This window comes from Rasamsonia byssochlamydoides, assembly GCF_041956645.1.
Source record: "Rasamsonia byssochlamydoides strain NRRL 3658 unplaced genomic scaffold VTN77scaffold_74, whole genome shotgun sequence".
Classification (NCBI taxonomy): domain Eukaryota; kingdom Fungi; phylum Ascomycota; class Eurotiomycetes; order Eurotiales; family Trichocomaceae; genus Rasamsonia; species Rasamsonia byssochlamydoides.
Window position 1 is genome coordinate 1 of NW_027192457.1, and position 23,840 is coordinate 23,840.

The 23,840-nt window shown below is 50.1% G+C and overlaps 9 protein-coding genes across 9 annotated transcripts; 7 read left to right on the forward strand and 2 right to left on the reverse strand.

Annotated features, from left to right (window-relative positions):
• Positions 1 to 99: 99 nt before the first annotated feature.
• VTN77DRAFT_8536 (uncharacterized protein) lies at positions 100 to 1,259 on the forward strand (the record flags this gene model as incomplete). Its single annotated transcript, XM_069425044.1, has 4 exons — positions 100 to 180; positions 239 to 485; positions 539 to 1,054; positions 1,129 to 1,259. The coding sequence occupies 4 exons, from the start codon at positions 100 to 102 to the stop codon at positions 1,257 to 1,259; spliced, it is 975 nt and encodes a 324-aa protein (XP_069274526.1).
• Positions 1,260 to 3,083: 1,824 nt separating this feature from the next.
• Positions 3,084 to 5,532, forward strand: VTN77DRAFT_8537 (uncharacterized protein; the record flags this gene model as incomplete). Its single annotated transcript, XM_069425045.1, has 2 exons — positions 3,084 to 3,302; positions 3,433 to 5,532. The coding sequence occupies 2 exons, from the start codon at positions 3,084 to 3,086 to the stop codon at positions 5,530 to 5,532; spliced, it is 2,319 nt and encodes a 772-aa protein (XP_069274527.1).
• Positions 5,533 to 6,833: 1,301 nt separating this feature from the next.
• On the reverse strand, positions 6,834 to 7,519 carry VTN77DRAFT_8538 (40S ribosomal protein eS24; the record flags this gene model as incomplete). The annotated part of the gene is made up of 3 exons (XM_069425046.1): positions 6,834 to 6,910; positions 7,003 to 7,250; positions 7,443 to 7,519. The coding sequence occupies 3 exons, from the start codon at positions 7,517 to 7,519 to the stop codon at positions 6,834 to 6,836; spliced, it is 402 nt and encodes a 133-aa protein (XP_069274528.1).
• A 360-nt stretch (positions 7,520 to 7,879) lies between these two features.
• VTN77DRAFT_8539 (uncharacterized protein) lies at positions 7,880 to 9,425 on the forward strand (the record flags this gene model as incomplete). Its single annotated transcript, XM_069425047.1, has 4 exons — positions 7,880 to 8,134; positions 8,329 to 8,865; positions 8,954 to 9,089; positions 9,277 to 9,425. The coding sequence occupies 4 exons, from the start codon at positions 7,880 to 7,882 to the stop codon at positions 9,423 to 9,425; spliced, it is 1,077 nt and encodes a 358-aa protein (XP_069274529.1).
• Positions 9,426 to 10,602: 1,177 nt separating this feature from the next.
• VTN77DRAFT_8540 (uncharacterized protein) lies at positions 10,603 to 12,254 on the reverse strand (the record flags this gene model as incomplete). The annotated part of the gene is made up of 3 exons (XM_069425049.1): positions 10,603 to 11,772; positions 11,837 to 11,944; positions 12,003 to 12,254. The coding sequence occupies 3 exons, from the start codon at positions 12,252 to 12,254 to the stop codon at positions 10,603 to 10,605; spliced, it is 1,530 nt and encodes a 509-aa protein (XP_069274530.1).
• Positions 12,255 to 15,064: 2,810 nt separating this feature from the next.
• VTN77DRAFT_8541 (uncharacterized protein) lies at positions 15,065 to 16,624 on the forward strand (the record flags this gene model as incomplete). Its single annotated transcript, XM_069425050.1, has 4 exons — positions 15,065 to 15,144; positions 15,256 to 15,956; positions 16,008 to 16,204; positions 16,259 to 16,624. The coding sequence occupies 4 exons, from the start codon at positions 15,065 to 15,067 to the stop codon at positions 16,622 to 16,624; spliced, it is 1,344 nt and encodes a 447-aa protein (XP_069274531.1).
• A 753-nt stretch (positions 16,625 to 17,377) lies between these two features.
• VTN77DRAFT_8542 (uncharacterized protein) lies at positions 17,378 to 18,975 on the forward strand (the record flags this gene model as incomplete). Its single annotated transcript, XM_069425051.1, has 3 exons — positions 17,378 to 18,052; positions 18,106 to 18,840; positions 18,898 to 18,975. The coding sequence occupies 3 exons, from the start codon at positions 17,378 to 17,380 to the stop codon at positions 18,973 to 18,975; spliced, it is 1,488 nt and encodes a 495-aa protein (XP_069274532.1).
• Positions 18,976 to 20,064: 1,089 nt separating this feature from the next.
• VTN77DRAFT_8543 (uncharacterized protein) lies at positions 20,065 to 21,139 on the forward strand (the record flags this gene model as incomplete). The annotated part of the gene is made up of 7 exons (XM_069425052.1): positions 20,065 to 20,119; positions 20,176 to 20,211; positions 20,269 to 20,280; positions 20,343 to 20,384; positions 20,443 to 20,564; positions 20,626 to 20,820; positions 20,876 to 21,139. The coding sequence occupies 7 exons, from the start codon at positions 20,065 to 20,067 to the stop codon at positions 21,137 to 21,139; spliced, it is 726 nt and encodes a 241-aa protein (XP_069274533.1).
• A 925-nt stretch (positions 21,140 to 22,064) lies between these two features.
• Positions 22,065 to 23,626, forward strand: VTN77DRAFT_8544 (uncharacterized protein; the record flags this gene model as incomplete). The annotated part of the gene is made up of 9 exons (XM_069425053.1): positions 22,065 to 22,103; positions 22,176 to 22,212; positions 22,301 to 22,356; positions 22,424 to 22,519; positions 22,598 to 22,701; positions 22,764 to 23,191; positions 23,248 to 23,270; positions 23,332 to 23,494; positions 23,559 to 23,626. 9 exons carry the CDS (start codon positions 22,065 to 22,067, stop codon positions 23,624 to 23,626), a joined length of 1,014 nt encoding a protein of 337 aa, XP_069274534.1.
• Positions 23,627 to 23,840: the final 214 nt, after the last annotated feature.

A 23,840-nucleotide genomic window follows, 5' to 3' on the forward strand; every position in this document is an offset into this window, starting at 1 on the left:
TTTTTTTTTCCTTTGTGAAGAGACTGTCTGCTTGCTGACCGCTTCTCAGGCAATGCCTTCAGGGAACTCCGAGATGTGCCTCTGTATCCGTGTGTCGGAATGAGGAGACAGCCGAACGCGCATGTGAGTGTCAATTTTGGCCAACAACCGTTTATCTTTGATATCGACGGCTTGGTCAAGGTGGGTTTGCCTGCACTTTCTCCGTCTTGAGAAGAACTCAGACTCATCCCTTCATTAGAAAGAGAAGCTCGGCGTTCTTTCAGAAATCAGTCTGACTAGCACGGCGAATTTACAACCGCCTCTTGACGAGACAGCTCTCATCCAGGAGCTCGTGGCGCAGTTTCTGGCCCACGACGGCTACGTTGAAACAGCTCGCGCCTTTGCGGAGGAAGTGAGACAAGAGTCCAGTGCCCTCCAGAACGGCCAGACCAGACCGCTCAATCAGTATGAAGCTGAGGAGGACTTGGATGCCACCAATCGACAAAGTAGGTGCAGTTCCTGCAGGTGGGGATGATTGATAACTGATCAAGGCTTTCAGAAATTCGGTCTGCCATCTTGGATGGAGATATCGACAAAGCCCTGAAATACACCCATGCCTATTACCCCAACGTTTTGAAGGATAACCCACACATCCACTTCAAATTACGATGCCGGAAATTCCTTGAGATGATGCGGTGCTGCAACGAGTTGTCGACCGCCTCGTCGAAACGAGCCAAAGCCTCGAATGGCGCCGTTCACGACGACAATCCGGTCTTTGAGCAGGATATGGAGGTCGACGATCAGATGCAGGACGGTTCCTCGGACGCAGATGGCATGGATACGGAAGAACCCGATTCGACCGCCAAATTTCACGAGCTACTCACGGAGGCGGTCCAGTACGGCCAACAGCTGCGGATGGATTATCCATCGGATGAAGCGGGTGGAGACAAAGAGCTTTTGAATGACATCTTCTCACTTGTGGCCTATTCCGATCCCAAGTCGTCCGTCCACGGGCATTACTTGGACCCTGCGGGACGGGTGGCTGTAGCAGAGGAGCTGAATTCTGCAATCTTAGGTGAGTCGTCCGTAGCTGCCAGATCTGATGGACTCCTCCTTCCATAGAGTGGAGCCAGGACTAACGTCGACCAGTGTCACTGGGCAAGTCAGCTTCTGCCGCTTTGGAGAGGTTATACCAGCAAACCGAGGCTCTAGTCAATGAAATTAGCGAAGAAGGCGGCGCTGGGGCGTTTATCAATGTCCGGAATGATTTTATCCTTTGACATGCTGATTTCCTGCCATTACATAAAGCGAGGTCAGTTCTGCAGACGCTATCCATTTCACCCCGTGGCATCCTCTGTGGCATCATTGAATCTTGACTGGTGATCTGTTTTTTCTTCTCTCTGTTTTCTTTTTTTCAACTTCCGGGTCATGACTATTCAGTCCGCCCTCCAATCGAGCAGCAGCAGCAACAGCAGCAGCGTGCATGGATTGATTCAAATTGGGACAGGTTTGAAGCGGGTTTTCTTCTTCTGGTCAGGGGTTCCGGCTGGTGACGATATTTACATATTAACAATTTGTTAGCAATCTCCATTTCCCTGTGTTTGTCCTCCATATTCTTTACTCCTCCCTCCTCCACTCGCCTATCCTGTCATCGTTTTTTCGTTACGACACATTGCCGTGATATTCAGCATCATCAGTAGCAGCATGTCCAGCAGGCCCATCAACCATCGAAATGTTTTTTTTTCTTCTAATTTACAGGCTTGATTGATTGATCGTTGTGTTATACGGACCGTTTCTAACCAGACAGTACCAGACAGGATTAGGTAGGCAGGCAGGCAGGCAGATAAGCAGACAGATAGACAGGGAGATCAATCGATAAATAAATAAATCCCCAAGACGGTTGTCCATGTCTGATAGATTGAACACTTCAGTTCGGATATCTTAGTGTCAGTCTAGGACAGTAGCTAGCTAGCTGCATATAGTTATTTTACAAGCTACACTGATGTACAGTACAGAGTACCGTACTCTGTACTGTCAAGTGAGTTCGTTCGTCGTCATTGTGGCGGTGTGAGAGATAAATAAGGTTTGCCTGACTGTCTGTCTGTCTGACTCCAGGAAAACTGTCAAGTTGTCACAACTCACCGCACCAGTGGCTGGGATAAAAATAAAAATAAAAAGAGGGTGGGTTTTTGTGGAGAAGGGAAACGTGACGCCAGTGCTGGTTGTCATATGTATGTACATGTACATGTATGTACACGTATTCAGGTACCTACTATTATTATCGTCGTTGTTGTCATTGTTGTTATTTAGCTATCAGGTACCTAAGTACCTAGGTAGCTAGCTGGTCGCACTCGATTGGTGCAGAGTGAGTCAGTTGCTCAGAGGTAGGTTAGGTACACCTACCTACTCCATACATAGGTAGGTACCTAACTGCTCCATACCTGGGTTAACTTAAGTACAACTAAATCGTTATCAGGATTGATTCGTGGAGAAAGAACGATGGGGAGGGGCCACTTGCAGGTTAGGCAGGCAGGGCCGCAAGCAGGGCGGTGTTAGGTAATACGGAGTACTCCGTAGCTATTACTCCGTAGCTGGTAGCTGTTATCATTGCCGGTGGCTGGGACTCAGTATAGTATGGATATTGGGATATTAGGATATTAATATTACGGAGTACTCCTATTACTTATGTGTATGGATTTGATGGAAATACACAATTCTCGAGTCCTCGTACAGAGGTGTAGTTCCGCAAGCGGTGTTGCTGACTTGTTGATGACGACACTGGTAAGCTCGTCGGTACGGCCCGTGACGAGAGAGGAGAACAGGCCCACCAATCAGAATACTTGCTGCCAAATTTACCGGCACGCTCGTCACGTCATTACAGCAATACCATACCGCCTGTGACGGTTTGCTGCTCTCTCTGCAGTCTTGTCACTGCTGTTTCAACGAAGATAATCGGATCTCGTCCTCGTCCTCGTCCTCGTCCTCGTCCTCATGCCCAGGCGTCTTCCAGCAGCAGCACGGGTTCCTCACCGAGGGACAAGGACAGGGACAGGGACATCGGGACAACTCACCTGGCACGCTGACTATTCCCTCCTAATTAATTAATGGACGAGCCCGACCTCCACGACCAACCGCATGACCCGGTCGAGGTTCGTGCCGTCCATCACGAGCCGAGCATTCCAAGCCCAACCCCAAGGCAGAACCCTCGCCCCTCCCCGCTTAAGTGCTGCTGTGGCCGTCTGGATTGCGCATACCTTAAACACAACAATGCTGCCCTTGAGAATCTGGAAAAAGATCTAGCCACCGCCGCCAGGCTCGGTCAGGTAAGTCTCATTCCATTCAGACACATCCAGATGCCATTGTCTGGCCGACTTCAGCCTCCAAATCCTGTAATTACTCTTGAGTTAGTCGTTCAGTTCGGTTTTCATCATGTCGCTGACGTTTGCTCTCCAGGCTCTGCTTCACCGTCATGAGACCTTCGTGGCCGAGGCCGAGAAGGACCGTAAACGCCTGCTTGCCACCATGGAAAAACTCGAACAGGAAAAGCGCGAGATGCAGGCCACCAATGCCCGCATCGTCGAGGAGAATCGCAGCCTGCTGGAGCAGCTGGAGGGGCTGAATAAGGCGGTCGAGTCGTCCGATGCCCAGATCAAGAACCTGACCGAGAGGCTCGAGAAGACCCATCTGGAGATGCGGGAGTTGGCCATGGCGGCAGCGCGGGCGTCCGAACTGGAATCACAGCTGAGCGCCATGGAGGCGGAACAGCTGGAATTGCGGCACCAGTTGATTCTCAAGCAGGAGGACGAAAAGTCGGCGGTACAGCGGTGGAAGAAGGCAGAATGCGCATTGAGGGATCTCCAGGATCAGCTGGAGCGACTGGAGCAAGAGGCACGCGAAGAGAGGGAACAACACGCCGAGCTGATCCAACGCATGGAGCGGAGGAGAGCCGTGGAGCGCGAGTTGGAGAGGGCCGCTGGCCGGCTCAAGGGGGCAGCAGCCGCGGCAGCCATGGACCGGAATCAAAATGGAGGCAGTGTGGTGTCCAAGTTCGTCCGCGACATCTTGCAGGACAATGCGAACTTGCAGATGGGCATCATCGAGCTGAGAGAGATGCTGGAGAGCTCGAACCAGGAGGTGGAGAACCTCCGGGAGCAGATTCTACAACATCAGCCTCTGGCCGCGGAGTCGTCCGGCCAGCAACGCACCACCCTGGATGAAGAATTAGAGTCAAAATCGTCGCGCCGGATCTCTCAGGAATTCCATGTCCATCATCATTACCACTCGCCGGCATCATCCATAGGCAAGATCCACGTCAGTCGTCGTTCCAAGAAGAAGAGGCCCGTTCTCAACATTGCTCAGGGAACGCACACGCCAAGAGCGTCATACCATCGTGCGCCGCTTTCGCCGTCTTCGACATCGACCATTATGTCTCAAACCTCGGCCACTATACCGTCGTCGTCGCGTCGGTATTCTTTGCAGTCCCCTGGCGCTTCTTCCTTGGCCAGCTCGCCCCAGTCAGCCTACCGAGCATCGTCCATTTTCGATGTCATGGACCGTGGTTTCGAGTCGTCGCGACCGACAAGTCCGGAGAGCGTTGGGTTTGCTTCTCCGCAGGCGACTGGCCGACGCCGGAAACGTTTTTCAGACACGTCTCTCCGGTCGATGTCTGTCCCCGCAGGGCTTTCGTCATCGTTCGATGAGGATGCTGAACCCGTGCTTCGTGAGGATGACGAGGATGAAGATACGACAGAAGAGGACGTGAGGCTCCCTCCTGCTATACCTGAGGAACAGGAAGATGCTCCAAGTACGCGTGACCCAGAGTCGGGTGCAGAAGCAGCCACAGAGGATACTCGTCATCACACGGACGAAGACGAAAACGCATTTTCGTCCATGCAGTTCCACCACCCTCTGCGTAAATCCGCGTCACATGAGAGTCTTCTGTCAGTATCGGGAATGGACATTCACCCCCTTCGCGATCGCTCTTCGCGGCTGCTGATGGGCATGGATTCTAGATATTTTGCTCGCCGGCCTCAGCGCATTCTTTCGCCCAGCACGTCACTATCTTCTACTCCTCCCGTGATTTCAGCAACCAACATCATAGTCGACAAGAGGTCCCTCTACAACACGCCTCTCAAGTCACCTCACTCGCTTCTTGCAACAGTCGCTGCGAGTAGTGTGTCTGGTGGTGCCGGGGTTGGTACAGATAGCGATAGGCGAAGCACGCGCAGCAATCCCGTCCCTGTACCCGGCAAGGCTGCCATGCTCGGCCGGCGAGTGGGAGGCTGGGTTCTCGGTCGTTGGGGCATAGCACCGTCATTAACAACGGGGAACCTTCGAGCCCAGGCTGCAGTCAATAACGCATCGAGCGCGACGACGTCCACGACCAAGTCCAAATCTGCCATCTCCTCCTCCTCCGCTACGACAACACCGCGACCTCCAGGCGTCAACCAAAAGGGGCCGGTTCCGGGACTGCGACCTCCGGCTCCGCCGCCAAGTTCGGTCCACGCCAGCGGTTTGGACGAGGAGTCGCTGAAGGAGAGTCTGAAAGAGTGAGCGTACTTCTCAGCTGCCACTCAACTAGCTGCCTGGTACTCCAACCAGGCGGAATTTGACTGTAGCCGCTGGCCAAATCCTCTTCACACACTCTCACGCACACATTTCCTCACGACCTAGTTTCGACCGTGTACATGCTGGAGGTATATACAGTATAGAGCACAACGCGATTGTTATTTCCCTTTATTTTACTTTTTTTTTTTTTTCATCAGAGCCAGCCACCCGTTCTCTTCGATTCATTCCAGTTTCCATCTTTTCGTTTCCCTTTTATTGTTTTTCCTTTTTTTCTTCCATTATCGGTGTTGGGGCATCATTGCATTACATTATATTTCCTCACTGCATTGTATTCCTGACTGATCAATTCTGGGTTCTGTTCTGCTCTGGTCCAGATGTCTTTGGGTGAAGGCTGGAAGGTGAAATTATAATTATTCACGGTTCTTTGGTTCTTCAGTTTTAGTTTTAACTACCTTCCTTACTTAGTTATGAGATACCCCCAATTAAATGGACTTCAATTCAATTCGATTCGTTTCATTTCATTTCGTGAAGCTTACTTTGTCTTTCTCTTCCCTTCTTATTCTATTGCTATTCTGCTTCCTCTGCTGTACGAACATGCCTTTTTTTTTTGGTCCTCGCAGGGCATCGCATCTTTTCTTCTAAAGGACATTCTCCACGTCCAGAGGTAGTTATACTGTATGTACTGTAAAGAGATCTCTGATTCTTCATATGTATCAGAACTTACAAAGCTAGATGGAATTGAAGTTGTTGGTCATATATAGACGACTTCTACATCAGGTCAAGTCCTTGTGGAAAAAGATTATTTTTTGTTTTTTGTCCTTTTTTTTTCCTGTTATGAAGAGGGTAACAGTACATTGATTGAAAAAAAAATATCCGATGCCCGGACTGAGTGATATGATTGATTGATCATGATGATGAGGAGGATGAAGATGATGCTGGCAAGAAAAAAACAACCAAGGAATTTTAAATAAATAGAAATACCTCCAGGAGCAAGCAACAGGGACTACCGAATCCGCACCCATTTTTTTGCTTTGTTTGTGTGTATCCCTTCTATTTCTCTCTTTTCTCTCCGTCATCGTTATGTGTCATCATGATAAGGGATGAAGTAGGATAGGATACGCGCCATCGGTACTGCTAATATAATACCACACCGTTCGCTATGATCAGGTCCAGAATCATCATGAGCCCCTGGCTGCGTCCATCGTCTCCTCCCCATCCAGGCCCGCTTTCGTTCTTCAACGACGACGACGACGCCTTCCCCAGCCCCCAGTAGCCGTGATTTAAATTTACTCCTTGCTCTTCTTGGGGCCCTTGGTCTTGGCGGTACCGCGGAACTTCTTGGAACGGTTCTTGCGTTGCTTGCCTGTATATCAATTCATCACATTAGTCCCGCACTTATCATTGCTGAAAAACGAAATACCCTCCGAACAAGAAGAAGGACAAACGGGAACGTACGCTGCTGTCGGCTGGCCTTCTCAATCTTCGGGGCAGCACCAATGCGGACAAGACGGTAGTAAGGCTCGAACTTCTTCAGAGCCTCGTGCGAGTCGTAGATGAGAGCAAAGCCAGTGCTCTTGCCGCCACCGTACTGGGTACGGAAACCGAAGACGGAGACCTGGTCCTTGTTGGCCTTGTAGAGCTCGGCCAGCTTCTCGCGAAGCTCTTCCTTGGAGACGTTGGGGCGGTTAGGGTGGAGGACATCCCTGAAGTAAGTTGTCAGAAATCTCTTCCCATTTCTTCAATTCAAACGTATCCGACTGCGGCCAGATTTGTCTCGATCAATGCCCCCCTCCCTCTGGTGCTTCGATGATTTTTTTTCCTCGCCTTTTTTTCCCATCTAGTCCACCTCTGACCGCATCGAAATCGCAGCGTCTGGAAGAAAAGAGGATGCTTACACGACCATCTGCTTCCTGCTCAGAAGCGGGTTGCGGATGAACTTGCGCGTCCGCAAGGTAACGGGAGCGTCGGCCATGATTGCGGTGTGTTTATGAGCGGAAGACGAAAACCACCGACGGGACGGATTGAGAATCTGCGGTCGACAGGAAAAGGCAGATTACTCGGAAAAGGGGGGTGTTGTCGAAGGCTTGATTGTTCGCTGTCGAAGCCGATTCTGGAGATCCCAAATCGATTTAATCAATCCGGAGTATTTTTCGATTTCGCGGTGGTGTGCCGGTCATGTGGGCTCGGCTAGGGCCAGACCCGCGCTAGTCCCGATATGGGTAGCTCACAACCGCAACACCTCCGGATAAACATGCCAATAATAATACTGCAACGAACGTCTCTCGTTATCCAGATCTTCGCACTGGAGTTGGTATCCAGAGTGAGGACACCGATGGCTGCTCACACAGATAATGGAAAGGCCACTATCTCTCAACTTGTCGCGCAATACTTCCAGCTAGTCGAGCCATGGGATCTCCGCATTCCCTCAGCAGATACGCTGAAAGATCCGGCAGTGCAAGCAGCCATCTATGAGCAAATGTTTAATGAGAACAATATCGATCCAATTCCCCCTGTGAATTATCGAACCCGAGTTCTGAAGACGATTTTATCTCGGATTGAGGAGTCTTTATCAAGCCCGGAGGAGGATGTATGAAACCAACCTTTTCTGCAGAGAATTTTTATTTTTTGAGAGTTTTGATTCTGATTGCGCTTGAAAAACTTGGCCAACTCACTCGTTATCATTATGCAACAGGTCTGCATAATGCATACACTTTTTCTTACTTGTTTTCAACTTTTTTTTCCTGAAGTTCTCCTACTCAATGTATCTGACTCTCGTGCCAGGAAATCCTGGATGATCTCATGACCTGCTGGAGCGAGCTCATCGCTCAACCAAAACCATCGGCCCTCGATGCCGCCCAGCAGCTGTCGTACATCAAGTACACCGCGCCCGTCGCTATTGATGATGATAATGACAAGCGCCCCTATGTAATCACCTCAGAGTCCCGTGGTCTCATTCTCTCGTCCGGCACCACAGGATTTCGTACCTGGGAGGCGGCCTTACATCTGGGGACGTTTCTCTCTACGCCTGAGGGCCAATCCGTTGTGCGGGGGAAACGAGTCATCGAATTGGGCGCAGGGACCGGTTTTCTATCCTTGTACTGTGCGAGGCACCTGGTCGTAGAGAACGTGACGGTTACGGACCGTGACCCAGCTTTGATATCCAACATTCGGGACTGTTTGCGCCGGAACCAGCTCAGAACTGACAAGATACGGCCTGCAATCTGGGAATGGGGGAGCCCACTAGACAGCAGCAGCAGCAGCAATATTCCTGGAGATGAATCCTTGACAACATTCGACGTCGCACTAGGTGCTGATCTGGTATAGTAGCTTGCTTCTTACCAATCTACCCCATGCGCTCCTGCAGGAGGATAATATTAATGACTTGACTTCGTCAATCAATGAACAGACCTACGACGTAGATATTGTGCCCCTGTTGGTGTCGACGATCCGCGACCTTTTCGATCACTACGGAACGAAGGAATTCATCCTGTCCGCCACCATCCGAAACGAAGAGACCTTTCAGACTTTTCTCGATACCTGCGGTGAGTTTTTTTTTCTTCCTTCAACAAGGTCGAAGCAGTACACCTATACACACATAAACACACACAAGGAAAAATAAAAAAAAGATGAAAAATCAAGTAACGCATACATCCATATCCACACGGCATATGGTATCTGACTGAACTGACTCATTAACTCATTCCGACAATTCCATTCCTGGCCGCGCAGAAGCCAACCGATTCCAGACGCACCGTATCCCTTTCGAATCGCCCCCCTTCGAAGACCAGTCGGGCTTCTTCCACTCTACCCGCATACCGATCCGGACGTACAGGATCATGCCGCCGGAGCGGCCTGAGCAGCCTGAGCAGCCGAGTTGAGTCTGTAGTCTTTTCATTGGAAGAGGTGAAATGAAATGAAATGAAATGAGATACCTGCCTAGCTAATGTATGTACATACATACCTATTACCTGCAAAGCAGGGGGGAAAAGAGCGCTGTCTATGGGGGAAAAAAAATAATAAATAAATTCGCGGGTGGAAACGGTAAATTTGATAGCAAACTACCTAACCTAGGGTACAGACCTAATTACTGATTAAATCGAATTATCTGATACAAACCTAGGAAGACAAAAAAAACGAAACGAAACGAAACACTGCATAATGAACGACAAGTTTTTTGGGATAAGGAATAGGACCAAAAAATAAAAATAAAATAAATAAATAAATAAATAGGACCACCGAACAAACTAATGAAAGATAACTTTTGTGATCTTCGCATGATGATACCGCCCACCCACCTCTTTAGATAGATGCACCATATCCGTAATTGTTTTGTTGTACCTGCACATGGGAATCAATTCAATCAATCGATTCAATGATGAGACAACCGCCCCAATTCATCCAAACAATCAATAAGAACTTGACGGAACAAATAGGTATGTCGATGACCCTTCTTCGTAACCAGTTCATCTCCTTTTTGTTTTGGTTTCCGTCCTTTTGTTGCGCCGAAGCATATAAAACACGAGTTCACCACCAAAGCTATCGTATCGACCTTCTTCCACAAAAGAAACCACGTAACCTTACCTGTCAAAAGGCCTAAAGATGTTTACCTGTCAGTCATCGCCGTAAACCGAGCCATTTCTCCGAAATCCTGAGGGAAAGAAAACTTCGAGGGAAAAAGACAGGCGAAGTAAATGGGCCAGAGACGACAGAGGACCACTCGATAGAAAGAAATGTCGAATGTCCATCGTGACAGTTGAGGCATGTGTATCGTATGACAATATCAGACACAAGAGAGAAAACAAGTCCTACAGTTACAATCTAGACAAAACAAGCAAGAAACGGAGAGCAAAACAAACAAGGACAGAGAATCATGAAGATAAATATCAAGCCCGTCGTATGTGTACCAAATGACAAGTGCTGATATCTCTTCCATGATATCGGTTGCCTGGCAAGAGGTGACGAGAAGATCCTGCAACTCATCAGATATTGTACACTACTTTAAATTTTGTACTGCCAACTCACCACACCAGTGAAAAGATCGCAGAGCGATTCCTTTCAATAACAGCCAGGGTTATTGAGAGAGGCAATTGATGTACCGTGCGGGGCGGTTGAGGTCTGAAAATCCGCTGTCGGGTCAGACCGTAAGAAACTGAATGACGAAGAACCAAGGGAATCTGATTGCCTGAGCCGTGTGTATTGTTGGCCATTCATGAGCGTTCCGGAGGACATCGAACCGGCGGCATCCGAGTGACGCTTGCTCTTTCCACTGCTGCTGCTGTAGCCGTATACGTCGCAGCTACTGCTTTCTAGTCCCAATAAGTCACTTCCGGTTCTCGATACCGAAGGTGTATCAGCTGGCTCAGCCGACTCAACTGTGTCCGCTCCGGTATACGCAGTAGTGGATGTCACCGGTCCGGGGGATGAGCTGCTAGGAAGGGTCACATAACTGAACAGCATGTCCTGGGAAGTTGACGGAACGGTTCTTGGCGCTACCAGGGGACTAAGACTGCAAGAAACTGTCTCTGTGGATGCTTCGGTGCTTGTTGCCGCGGTGGTCTTCAGATCACAGACATTGCTGATCCTGTGAGTGACCTGCTCGGAGCAGAAAGGAAGACCCGACATCATTACAGCACTTCGTGAGTTCGTGCCAATATTGTCTAACTGCTGGCGGCTTGTTGGAGTGGGGAGAGTTCGATCCGATCCATCACAGGTGGATAGGGAGGTTATGGCAGGGAACAGCGAGGGAACGTCGACTGACAAAGACGGATACGAAGCAGGGCTCGCATAAGAGTAGGCTGGTGCTCCCAAAGAACTCGCAGGATCTTGATCATGGTAGAACACCGCACTCTGGGTTCTGCTCAGGCCGGTAGATGGGTTCCACGATTTAGGGCTGCCTGGAGAACCGCAGTAGCTGACCATAGAAGCCGAACTTGCGCTGGGCAGCATATATGCTGGAGAGTATGTCGCCGAGCAGACATCTTCATAATTCAGGTTACAGCCAGTGGTGTATGGACCTCTGGTAAGAGAAACAGATTGCCCCAAGGCTCCTAAATCGGACACAGAGTGCGACCGCAGATACGGCATCGTACGAAGTGTCGGCGAATGCATCGATCCTGACGCCTTCTGGAGAAGTCGGGTCCCATAGCTCGCTGTCTGAGCCGTGGTCATGATCGGATAAGGATAGCTTTGGTAAGCCGTCTTTGTCTGCAATTCCGAAGAATTAACCTGCACAGAAGCGAGTGAGTAAGGCCCTTCACTGATATCGGTAAACATACTCAATCCAGCTTACCCGCAGAAATTGGCAATTGGGAGTCCCGGAGCTTCTGCAATTTGAACACCCCTGACCATCTCCAGAGTCGCCACTACACTTGATCTTGCGTTTCCGGCAACGACCACACTAAGTCCATCAGTAACAGATCCAAGGAATCGTACAAATAATGCAGGCAAGTGCGTACTGCTACTTGAATCCGGCGTCTGGGTGGGGGGCGATTCTTGCTGTCGAAGTCGGAAGCAGAGCTGATCTGGCCACTGCTGCTGCTTCTGACAAGATGTCCTTGTTGCTCCTCATTCTCGGCACATGGACGGACGGGGAAATTGGTCGTTGTCTTCTGCTGCCGATTAAAATCGTCGAATGGCTCCTGACGTGTAATGTACGGATGGGCCATGATGTGAGACTGGCTCTCAACTTCGAGCTTTGAATCTATCATGAGAGAATTGAGACTCACAGGTTCTGCGCCTGTGCAATGGCTGGATATAAACAAGCTCAGGGCTACAGAGATAGAAGGATAGAGTCACAATTCGTCACCAGTTGGATGTAGCAGGGGCTGTCGTATCCGCAAATCTGTTGAAAAGAGTCGAAAGAAAGACTAGGAACTACTTAGCCATGCACTTGGACAGAGAGCTCCTTTAAACCTAGCGGATAATCTTGCAGCTTTAGTGATTGCCTGAACTACTGCAGGCCATATCTATGGTTTGCGAATTGGACCAGATCGACCATGATTGACGTTGGAGGCTCCCAGGGACTCCACCGCATCGCAATCTCATTTGCTCAGCGACTAGCGTGGTTTGCTGTGGTCCATGTTCTTTGTGTGTACCCGGGGTAGAAAGCGCAATTATCCGTTGGCAGACGGCGCGCAGGCAGGAGACGAGGCATCTCCACAAGAGAGATTCTAATCATTCAGGTCTCCGTATCGGGATAGCGTTCGTTCCACAGAGTAACGTCGCACGTACTTGACACCTTTTTTGAGGACAGACAGATACGGAAAACTAGACTGTTGGTAGAGAGCAGAGAGCAGAGAAGCATGCTGGGCGGAGGGAGGAGGATGGGTCTTCCGTTCTGCTGCAACAAACGGAAGGCCTCTGTCGGTGGACGGACTCGCCCACCAGACATCAGGGTTCTCTGTGTGGGCGATCATCGCGCAAAGGAAAAGGAAAAATAAAGAAGATAAAGAAAGAAGAAAAAGAAAAAAGAAAAGCATAACCAGCAGCGTTTGCCAATGTTGCGTGAGTTGAGAAGACAACTCAGAGATATGCCTCCCCAGTGTCTGTTTGCTCCCTGACCGGGACAGCCGGTCGACGAGGTGATTGGTTGCCTTCAACGCAGGCTGCAGATATTGCATGGGGACAGTCCAAGAAGGTGTCTAAAAAAAAAAACAGGGTCAAAAATGGTTTAAGCCTTGCCAGTCGGGTAAAAGGCTGTTCTGATTGATTTTAGGGATTTTGACCCGTCTCAAGTTGTCTCATCCATTGCCATACGAACGGGCTGGACGGCTTAGATTCAGATCAGCTTTGCACCCTTACGAGAAGAATGATGAAATTGTGTTCCTAAACAGCCCTCGAATAGACATTCGAATCTGACAAAAGCTTAACGGGATTCTACCCCGGATTCAATAACCCTGCCTAGGGTCCAATAAGAAACCCGATCCAGCTCAGGCACACAACCCATCCGACATCATCAGTTGAAAAGCATATCGTCCTCACAGCGCAGTCAACCAAGACCCCACGCTTGAAGCAGGCAGCCATCTTCAGTACGGAGTAGATCTGGAACAAGTGGCCCCCGGACGAGCGGGTTCTACCACGACAGGTGCGCATGTTCATCTCGCTGGCTCCTTGAGTATGGAGAGATTCTGTTCAAGCCCGCAGCCTCTGTCGGAACAAGGTAGAACAAGCCAACCGCGGGAGGACCAGAGCAAATTTGCACTTCTCCACTGGAATTTCGTGATTCTCCACGTTCTCCGACAGACTGGGAGGACTTTCGTTAGCGTTTACTTCACTTGAACTGCCGAATGTGGGAAAGACTGGAAGTGGTGCCACAATTTGATAACACGATGCCCTCTGGCCAGATATATTTCGCGAAGTATTGCTTGCTAGGTGTACAGCTGAGTGCATTCTTTCAGTGCATAGGCTGGGTTCCAAATATGCAATGTCGCAAGTAATTATTGCTCCGCCTTGCTGGATAACAGAGCCTCGAACAGAGACAAGAAATTCCATCAGATGCCATTTAAAGACCTATAAGCTCGCCTGAAAAGGCTAGAACCGTGTTAATCACCATGGAGTGTCTTCTTCGGCTCTGATTTGCAGTGGGCCGATCTAAGTTGGACGAAGGCCGCCCTGATCTATTTCCAGAATGTCTTCCTTCACCTTCACCTCTCGAGTCAAAGGGATTGAAGCTCAGGGCTCGTGGGCAAAGAAAAAGGTTACCCGGCAATATGCAGTGATCGTGCAGCTTGCCGCCTTCCCATGTCAGCAGGCTGTGGCACTTAGAGTGAGTTGGCGATGTACCTAAGTAGTCAACTCGCTGGGACCATAGTTGTCGACACCTGAATCCGTAGGCAATACGGATGGAGAAATTGAGACACATTGGTACAGACTCGGAGTCCATGTCGATTCTGGGCAATTGGACAGTGTTGCTCAGACATGCCTGTTCTTACGACGATCACAATCAGGTCCAAATTTGCGCCTTTCTCACGACACCCAGATCGAGAAGCAATGCTGGAAACTAAGGCCAAGACATTATGCAACAGCAAGGATTGTTGTCGCCAATTGGACAGTCCGAAAGACAATGAAGGACAGGCAAAAAGAAGCCGCTGCGTTCAAAATGTCGTCGTTACACCGGGCCAATTCTCCTGATTTGATTGTGGAGGGAAAACCATTTTCCCGAAGTCGGTGAGACTTTCTCTCTTCCACGTATTCAAGTTGGAGGCTGAAGGTGCAGGTTGTGTGGCTGGATTGTAGGCAAGGTCAGGAACTGCTTGGAGCTGCTCGACGAGTCGGCGTCCTCCCGCGATGTTGCGCCAAGGCCATCAACCGCTGCCGCAGCTTGGCCCTGGAATAACCCCAACCGGAGAATCGAACACCGCGGATCATCTCCCCGTCAAGACGCCTGTGGTGGCGCAATCCGTGCTTACTTTTCCCCTTCCCCGCGAATACATATTGCAGACTACCGTCTTGCTAGCTCTCCCGAGAGTCTCTGCAAGATTTTGCATCAGACCGTCCTGTGTGGCGGCTACAAAGCGTCATGAGCGTGCTACTCGAGACCTCCTTGGGTGACATTGTCATAGACCTCCTGGTCGATGCCTCCCCAAAAGCTTGCGAAAAGTGAGTCGCACCTCCTCCCTTTCATTTCTTTTCTTGTCTTGTCTCTTGCGGCGATTGTCGTACAAGGTGAAGTGGCTGAATGTGGACTAAGATCTCCTTTCTACCCGCTAGCTTCCTGAAGCTATGCAAGGTCAAGTATTACAACTTCTCGCCGGTGCACAGCATCCAGAAAAACTTCACTTTCCAAACCGGTGACCCGATTGGTCCTTGGTCCAACGAGAGCGATGGCGGATCCTCAATATGGGGCCTGTTGCAAGGGCCTTCGCACAAGACCTTCACCGTTGAGATGCCGCCCAAATTAAAACATACGGAACGAGGGACGGTGAGCATGGCGACCGTCCCTTCGCCTAAGGACCCAGATGAGCGTCTTGCAGCAAGCCAATTTATCGTTACGCTGGGGGATAATCTGGACTATCTGGATGGGAAGGCCGCGATTTTTGGAAAAGTGGTGGAAGGGTTTGATATCCTCGAGAAAATCAATACGGCCTTCATCGATGATAACGGGAGGCCCCTGAAGGACATTCGCATTCGACATACAGTGATTCTTGACGATCCATTTGACGATCCACCTGGACTGGTGGTACCGCCCGAAAGCCCACTTCCTTCCAAGGCTCAATTGGCTACAGTGAGAATTGCAGACGATGAGGAGCTCGATGAGAATATGGATGAGGAAGCTTTGGAGAAGCTTCGACGGGAGCGAGAAGCACGAGCTCAGGCGTTGACCTTGGAGATGGTTGGAGATCTCCCGTTTGCCGAGGTCAAGCCACCAGAGAATGTGCTCTTTGTTTGCAAGCTGAACCCTGTCACGCAGGGTAAGTATCTTCAATTCAGCCGCGCTGTTTAGGGCTGACCATCCTTTTCAGATGAGGATCTTCACCTTATTTTCAGCCGCTTTGGCCCTATTCGATCATGCGAGGTTATCAGAGACAAGCGTACTGGAGATAGCTTACAATACGCTTTTATCGAATTCGAGAACCAGAAAGACTGTGAGCAGGCATATCTCAAAATGCAGGGGGTTCTCATTGATGACCATCGAATCCATGTGGACTTCTCACAAAGTGTATGTTGGCTCATCTCACCACAGCCCCATGAATGCTACTAATCTGTGAGACAGGTAGCGAAGCTTTCTGAAAGCTGGAGGAAGGCGACCATAGCTAAGCGCCAAGGCGGTGGGTTTGGTGGCATATCCAGTTTAGAAAAGAAACGTCAATACCGTGCAGCAGACGACTCCGGTCAGCAAGATGGCTACGGAATGGTGTTTGACAAGGAGGATATGCGCCGGAGACCCACACAGCGAGAGCCATCACGGCATAGAAGGTCACGCAGTCGAAGCCCACGGCATAGAAGATCACGCAGCCGGAGCCCTCGGCGAGGCGATTCGTACCGTTCTAGACCTCATGAAAGACGCTATCACGATCGACGGCAGGATCGCCACGACTCGAACTATGACCGGAGAGGTTACGACAGGGGGCGGCGTTGATATGGGATGGTTTATCTAGTGTACAATCGTTGCCATTTCCCATTTCTCCTTCAGTAGAATGTGTTGGCACTTGAAAACTGCAAGTTAGCATGTTGCTTCTTCTTCTTCCTGACTTAGCATGGCGTTTTAGCGTTCATATGGGTGGCATGTTTGGAACCAGCATGGCATTACAATCCACAAAGGCATATGTGTTATAGTAGCATCACGAACCACCATTTTTTCTACTTCCAAAGGACCACAGTTTTGGTTACGTGGCTATATACAAAGAATGCTGGCCATGCAACTGCTGGCAGAATTCATCAGGATGCTTTAAGGGATGACCTCTTAAATTTAGACATGTGCTAAGCTGGGTTTGCAGTAGCCTGTGCTGTGCCACGATGGCGATGGCGTTTGCCCCGCCGCATCTGGCCCACCACGTTATTGACCACTGGCATGCTGGTAAGCTTCAACTAGGGTCATAGACGATGGCAGATTGGCCACCAGGGACGCAAAATAGCCATGGATCTTTCATTAGTCTGTCCTGCTAACAATAACCATAGCAAGCCCCGCTGCCAGACAGAGTGTACCTGAGGAGCTTCTCAGGCGGTGTGTTCAGGTGAGACATCCAGACGCTCCTTCCCAAGCTTCAGCGCCCCGCGCCTGTGATGATCTATTTGAGCATCTTTCTTCGGTCCTTCGTTTTCTCCTTTTTTCCTCTCCATCGCATCTTCTTTCCTCCTCGATTGTATATTCTAACCGTTCACATCTGTAACTATGGCTGCTGAGAATACCCCCCGCGAGCCCTCTCCGGAGGAGCTTCAACAGCTGAAGGAGAAATACGAAAAGGCGGGCCAAGGCCACGTCTTCAAATTCTTCGACGAGCTCAACCCTGCCGAAAAGGGCCAGCTCTTTCAGCAGCTCTTGACTTTCGATCCGAACCGTATCAATGAGCTTGCCGATAAAGCCCTTAACCCACCAAAGGCGTCCGCTGAGGAGCGAGCGAGCTTGGAGCCGCTTCCCGAATCTGCTACTGCTTCAATTCTCGATTCCGATCCCAAAGACCTGGAGAGATGGTACAACGAGGGTCTGAAGCTGGTGGCAGAGAACAAGGTTGCCGTGGTTCTCATGGCCGGTGGACAGGGTACGCGACTAGGCAGCTCTGCCCCCAAGGGCTGCTTCAACATCGGGCTTCCCAGCCAGAAATCTCTGTTCCAAATCCAGGCTGAGCGGATTGCGAAGATCCAGCTCTTGGCCGAGAAGGTGTCCGGCAAGAAGGCAGTGGTTCCATGGTATGTGATGACGAGTGGCCCGACGCATAAGCCGACGCAAGAATTCTTCCAGCAACACAACTACTTTGGGCTTGAAAAGGACAACGTGACCTTCTTCGAGCAAGGTGTTCTCCCGTGTATCTCTAATGAGGGTAAGATCCTCTTGGAGAGCAAGTCCAAGGTCTGTCTGCGACAAACTATCTACGCGGTTACCGTTCACTAACTGCAAAATAGGTTGCTGTTGCGCCAGACGGCAATGGCGGTATCTACCAAGCTCTCGTGGCCTCCGGTGTGCGAGAGGACATGCGACGCCGTGGAATCCAACACGTCCATACTTACTGCGTTGACAACTGCCTAGTCAGGGTGGCGGATCCTGTCTTCATTGGATTCGCAGCCTCCAAGAATGTGGACATTGCCACGAAGGTTGTGCGCAAGCGCAATGCTACCGAATCGGTTGGCCTCATCCTACAGAAGAACGGAAAGCCCGATGTGGTGGAATACTCCGAGATTGACAAAGAAACGGCTGAAGCCAAGGACCCAAAGCAACCTGATGTGCTGAAGTTCCGGGCTGCAAACATCGTCAACCATTATTACTCCTTCCGCTTTCTGGAAAGCATCGAGACATGGGCTCAGAAGCTGCCACACCACGTTGCTCGGAAGAAGATTCCGTGTATCAACCTAGAAACCGGTGAAGCCATCAAACCGGAGAAACCCAACGGCATCAAGCTGGAGCAATTTGTCTTCGATGTGTTCCCTCTGACGCCGTTAGACAAGTTCGCGTGTATCGAAGTCAGGCGCGAGGACGAGTTCTCGCCTCTCAAGAACGCCAAGGGCACCGGAGAAGATGACCCGGACACTAGCAAGAGGGACATTATGCAGCAGGGCCAACGCTGGATCCAGAACGCAGGCGGAGTTGTCATCACGGAGGGTGACGCAGCAGGCGTCGAGGTCTCCCCGCTGATCAGCTACGTAAGTCTCCTGCCAATGTCCTTGTCTCTCTACGACTGACTAATACTTGCAATCCAGGGTGGTGAGGGACTCGAGTTCCTCAAGGGCAAACAGATCAAGGCCCCTGCCGTGATCGAGAAGGAGAGCGATGTGTGAAGGTAGCTTGGGAATACCCGGATTAATGGGCGCGTAGAAGTAGATACGAAAGAGGACTTGACGGGTGAAAAAGGGAAAGAAAAGTATATAATTAATACAGCAGCTGTCGGAGAATTGCGTATTCATAAACCAAGGCTGGGGATAGGCACATAATACGAATAGTACGTATAGCTGATGGTGAAGTGGCTAGTATTTTTAGTACTTCTCCACTCACACGTGCACTGCGCAGCAAGTCGCCCTCCTGTTTTCATGCTCGCCCGTATGGAATATATCGGCGACAGTGTATCCAAGAGATCGACTTTGCAGATGGCTGATCTTCGTCTCCCTCGTGGCGGCTCTCGCTCTCCAGGGCTGGGCCCCAGAGGGCCCGTGCGTGCGCTGCCAATCTGGGGAGGCCCAGCCCGCAAACCTTACGCAATGCGGAAAAGCCCGGAAACTAAAGTTTTTTTCTTTTTCAATTTTGCATCAAAGACTTTTCACGAGTTTTCCCTCCCCCCTTGCTTTGGATTCAACACCCATTTTATATATGCAAGGAACCTGCTTGTGGTCTGGTGGGCTAGGAGTGCTGCGAGGGTTAGTCTGGTGCGCTGTGTTGTGAGTCCCAACTGCTTGCTTTGCTTTTTTCTATCCCACAGCCCACCTTGATTTGTTCACCCTCCTGGTGGCTGGCAGCCGGGGTTGCTGGTTTAATTTTTCCCCAAGGGTTCTCAGACTTACTGTAAGGATCAGCAGAATCGTTGAAAAAGGAGTCTAGTTAAAGGTTATTGGGTGTGCTCGGAAGGGTGAGTGGCTGCTCTTTCTGCTCGTGAAAAAATACCTTGCATGGTTTTCCTTAGTCGTCGCGTGTGTGTGCATCCAATTGCGCTTCCATTCGGACGAAGCTGGGGTGTTTTTTTCTCTTCCGTGTCTTGTCGCATACCTTCGCTCTCTAGTCCTTTTCGAAATCCGATGTGTCTTTCATGCGATATCTCGACGCAATATAGAAAAAAAATTCTTCGAGTCATGTTTCGAGTTCTGCTTGATGGAGATGCAAATTACAATGGGGAAGGAGGCTGTGGCTGATCGCGCAATTCTAGTAGACCCGTCAAGATGTTGCTGTCTCGTCGTGCCTGTTATAAATGTGGCAACATTGGCCACTATGCTGGTCAGTAAAAACGGGCTCGAATGGCCGGCGCAGCTTGGATAAACTAACTGAACTAGAGGTCTGCTCGTCCTCCGAGCGTCTCTGCTATAACTGTTCGTGAACCTAGTCATCTTCCATATCTACTTACTCAGCTAATTCTCTTTCTCTAGGCAAGCAACCTGGTATGGGAAAAACGTGTTCGATGCGTTTTCGGCTGTCCTAATAATAATATCTATGCACACAGGACACGAATCCAATGCTTGCCCGCGGCCTCGTACTACCGAGAGTGAGTACCGAGATATTGTCATTTATCGTTGGACAGGAAGCTGACTCTTTACGTCTAGCCAAGCAGTGTTACCACTGCCAGGGATTGGGCCATGTCCAGGCTGACTGTCCTACCCTGCGTCTGAACGGCGGCGCCACGAGCGGTCGCTGCTACAACTGCAACCAGCCTGGCCATCTTGCCGTAAGTGTGTCGTACCTTAACTCTAATGATCATATCTGACGTGTGTTTTTTTGGCATGAAGCGCAATTGCCCGAACCCTAGTGTGCAGGGAGCCGGCCGTGGTGGAGCGACTCCTCGTGGAGGTTTCAACGGACCTTACCGCGGTGGATATGGCGGATACCCCAGAGCTGCGACCTGCTACAAGTGCGGTGGTCCCAACCACTTCGCTCGGGATTGCCAGGCTCAGGCCATGAAATGCTATGCTTGTGGCAAGCTGGTGAGTCAGGTTTCATGGTGAAATTACTTGGATATACCATCTCATACGCTCCTAGGGTCATATCTCGCGCGATTGCACTGCCCCCAACGGTGGGCCCCTGAGCTCTGCAGGAAAGGTCTGCTATAAGTGCTCGCAGGCTGGCCACATCTCCCGGGATTGCCCAACCAACAACGAGAACAACGCACAGCAGGCTGCCGAATCTACTTCTGCTCCCGCCGCCCCAGCCGCCGCTGCCCCTGCTGCTGCCCCTGTCGTTGAGGGCAACACTGAGGTTGCTGCGCCTGTCGCTCAGGCTGCTCCAGCTGCCGCAGTTGCTTAGAGTGGGTTTTTGACGAACCCCATCCTGCCAGAGCCTGTTACCATTCTTCTTTTTGTATTAGGTTTACCGACTCGGTCTATCTTTAAACCCTTTTTTTTTCTCGATCTGTTTCTTCTGTTACATATATTATGCCCTTATTTCAGGTTTTCGGCATCGACACTTGTTATGTATACGACGAGCAAAAGTTTCACGAAGTCCCAGGATTCTTCCATGACTTGGATCCTCTGCATGGCTCAATGCCTCATGATTGGCGTCTTATTTTTCTTATCGAATGTATCTCAGGAACTTGCTTGAGGAAAAGAAAAGGGTGCAACCGGAGGAGACGAGGCAAGACTGAGGGTTAATTGAGCAGTGGAGAGTGGTTGGTGAATCGAAACAATCCAGTTGCTGTGTGGACTTGACTTCAAGGTGTATGGATGAAGTGGTTGATGTCGAAGTTATAACACAAAAAATATCAAAAATGCGAGAGATCCGTCCGGTGACGTAGCTTTTATCATTCTTACCAAAATCTCCTTACCATCATCTATGCTCGTTAGAATGGGTGTCAAGAAATATTGACAAAAAGAAATATATCTATATGGTCTTTCAAGGCAGCGAGTGAACTCGACATGGCTGGTGTTGAGAATTCCTGACACACCACCGAGGATCTCTCTCGAGTACTGCATTCTATGCTAGCCATGAAGCTTGTCTCTCGTCAGGCCGTATTTTCATTATCGCCGATCAAGCGGATAACTTGTTCAGCTTGCAGGTCAGCCACCCTTTCTAGGACAGACCCCGTGACATTTGCCCAATACTTCCCCCTCGACCCCCTGATAGACCACCTTTATCCTCGCCCACGGTCCCTACAAGCTGAAACCATCAACTAGATCATCTTTCTCTCCCCATTTCATCTCTCTAACTGTATCCCTGACTACGAAGATCGAAGATGCCCGGCTCCACTGCAAGCGATGAATTCGATGATGATGTACGATGTCTCCCTTGGTCGATAAGTCTCAGGGTTAGGTTCTAACAAGCTGCATCTTTCACGGCTTTACAGGCTTTTATTGTTGACATTGACAATATCCAAGCTCATGGTATGATCCATCAACCCGTAAATGATATCTACTTTGTCTCTTCTTTCCGTATCTGTTATGGCTGTCGGACATTACTGAGGGAGACCAGGCATTGGCGTAGCGGATATCACGAAACTCAAGGCCAATGGATTCTATACCGTCGCTGTATCTACCTCTCACCTGCAGCTCGTTGTCTTTGTCTCTTATACTGATCCATGCCCCGGGTCCACAGTCTGTCCACGGAGCCACCCGCAGAACTCTGTTGAAGATCAAAGGATTCAGCGAAGTCAAGGTCGAAAAGATCAAGGAAGCTATCCAGAAATGTTTGGTATGGAAACTATCTAGCCTATTCTCCCTCCTCAGGCTGTTCTTGGTCATTGATATACATTTTTTATTTGTCATACAGCCATCTGCGAGTGGTTTCATTACCGCAATGGAACTCAATCATCAACGTAGAAGGGTATTCAAGATTTCCACTGGTAGCAAGCAGTTTGACGCTATCTTGGGAGGGTCAGTTAGCTCTATCCATGTCTGATTTACGCTTCTCATCAATCACTTTCTCGATCATCTAGTGGATTCCAGAGCATGAGTATCAGCGAGGTATACGGCGAGTTTCGCTGCGGCAAAACCCAGCTATCCCACACCATGTCTGTCATCGCACAGCTTCCCAAAGACATGGGAGGCGGAGAGGGCAAGGTCGCCTACATCGACACAGAGGGAACATTCAGACCGGAACGTATCGCCCAGATAGCAGAACGTTTTGGCGTTGACCCTGACTCTGCTCAGGAGAATATTGCTTACGCTCGCGCGCTCAACAGCGAGCATCAGCTGGAACTGCTCAATACGCTCGCGAAGGAATTCGCCGGTGGTGATTACAGGCTCCTTATTATTGACAGTATCATGAATTGCTTCCGTGTGGATTACTGTGGCCGTGGAGAACTCGCAGAACGCCAGCAGAAGCTGAATCAGTTTCTGATAAAATTGGCGCATATGGCTGAAGGTATTTTCAATCTGCAAACCGCACAAAGGCTAGCGTAAACTGACAGTCGTCTTCAGAATTCAACGTCTGTGTGCTGATGGTATGGCCCCTGGATATCCGATCCGTTATTTGAACTATCTATCCTCACCTTTTCCCAACAGACCAACCAAGTGCAAAGCGATCCCGGAGCCAGCGCCCTCTTTGCAGGAGCCGATGGCCGTAAGCCTGTGGGCGGTCATGTCCTCGCTCACGCCTCGACGACTCGGGTCCTGCTTCGAAAGGGTAGAGGTGAAGAGCGCGTTGCTAAGATTCAGGACTCTCCAGGTCTGCCTTTCTTCGGTAATTACAATTTTTAAGGGTGTTCTCACTGATGCGTTTTGCTTCACAGACTGTCCTGAGCGCGAGGCAACCTACGTGATCACTAACGGTGGCATTAATGATCCTGATAAGGTCTAGGACATTAAAAAATTGGGGGAGTAGGATGCGGAGCGACGTCTTCTAGCAGAATCGTCCGCAGGATTTCAGAGTTTTATGATTGCTAAAACACGCAGAAGGATCGTCTAGTGAAGCTGCTCCTGTGTATATTTTAGATGTACTGTAGTTTTATCTACTTCGGAATGGACCTATGAGCAGCAAGTAGGCTGGAGTTGCCCGCCGTTAGCCTACCCGA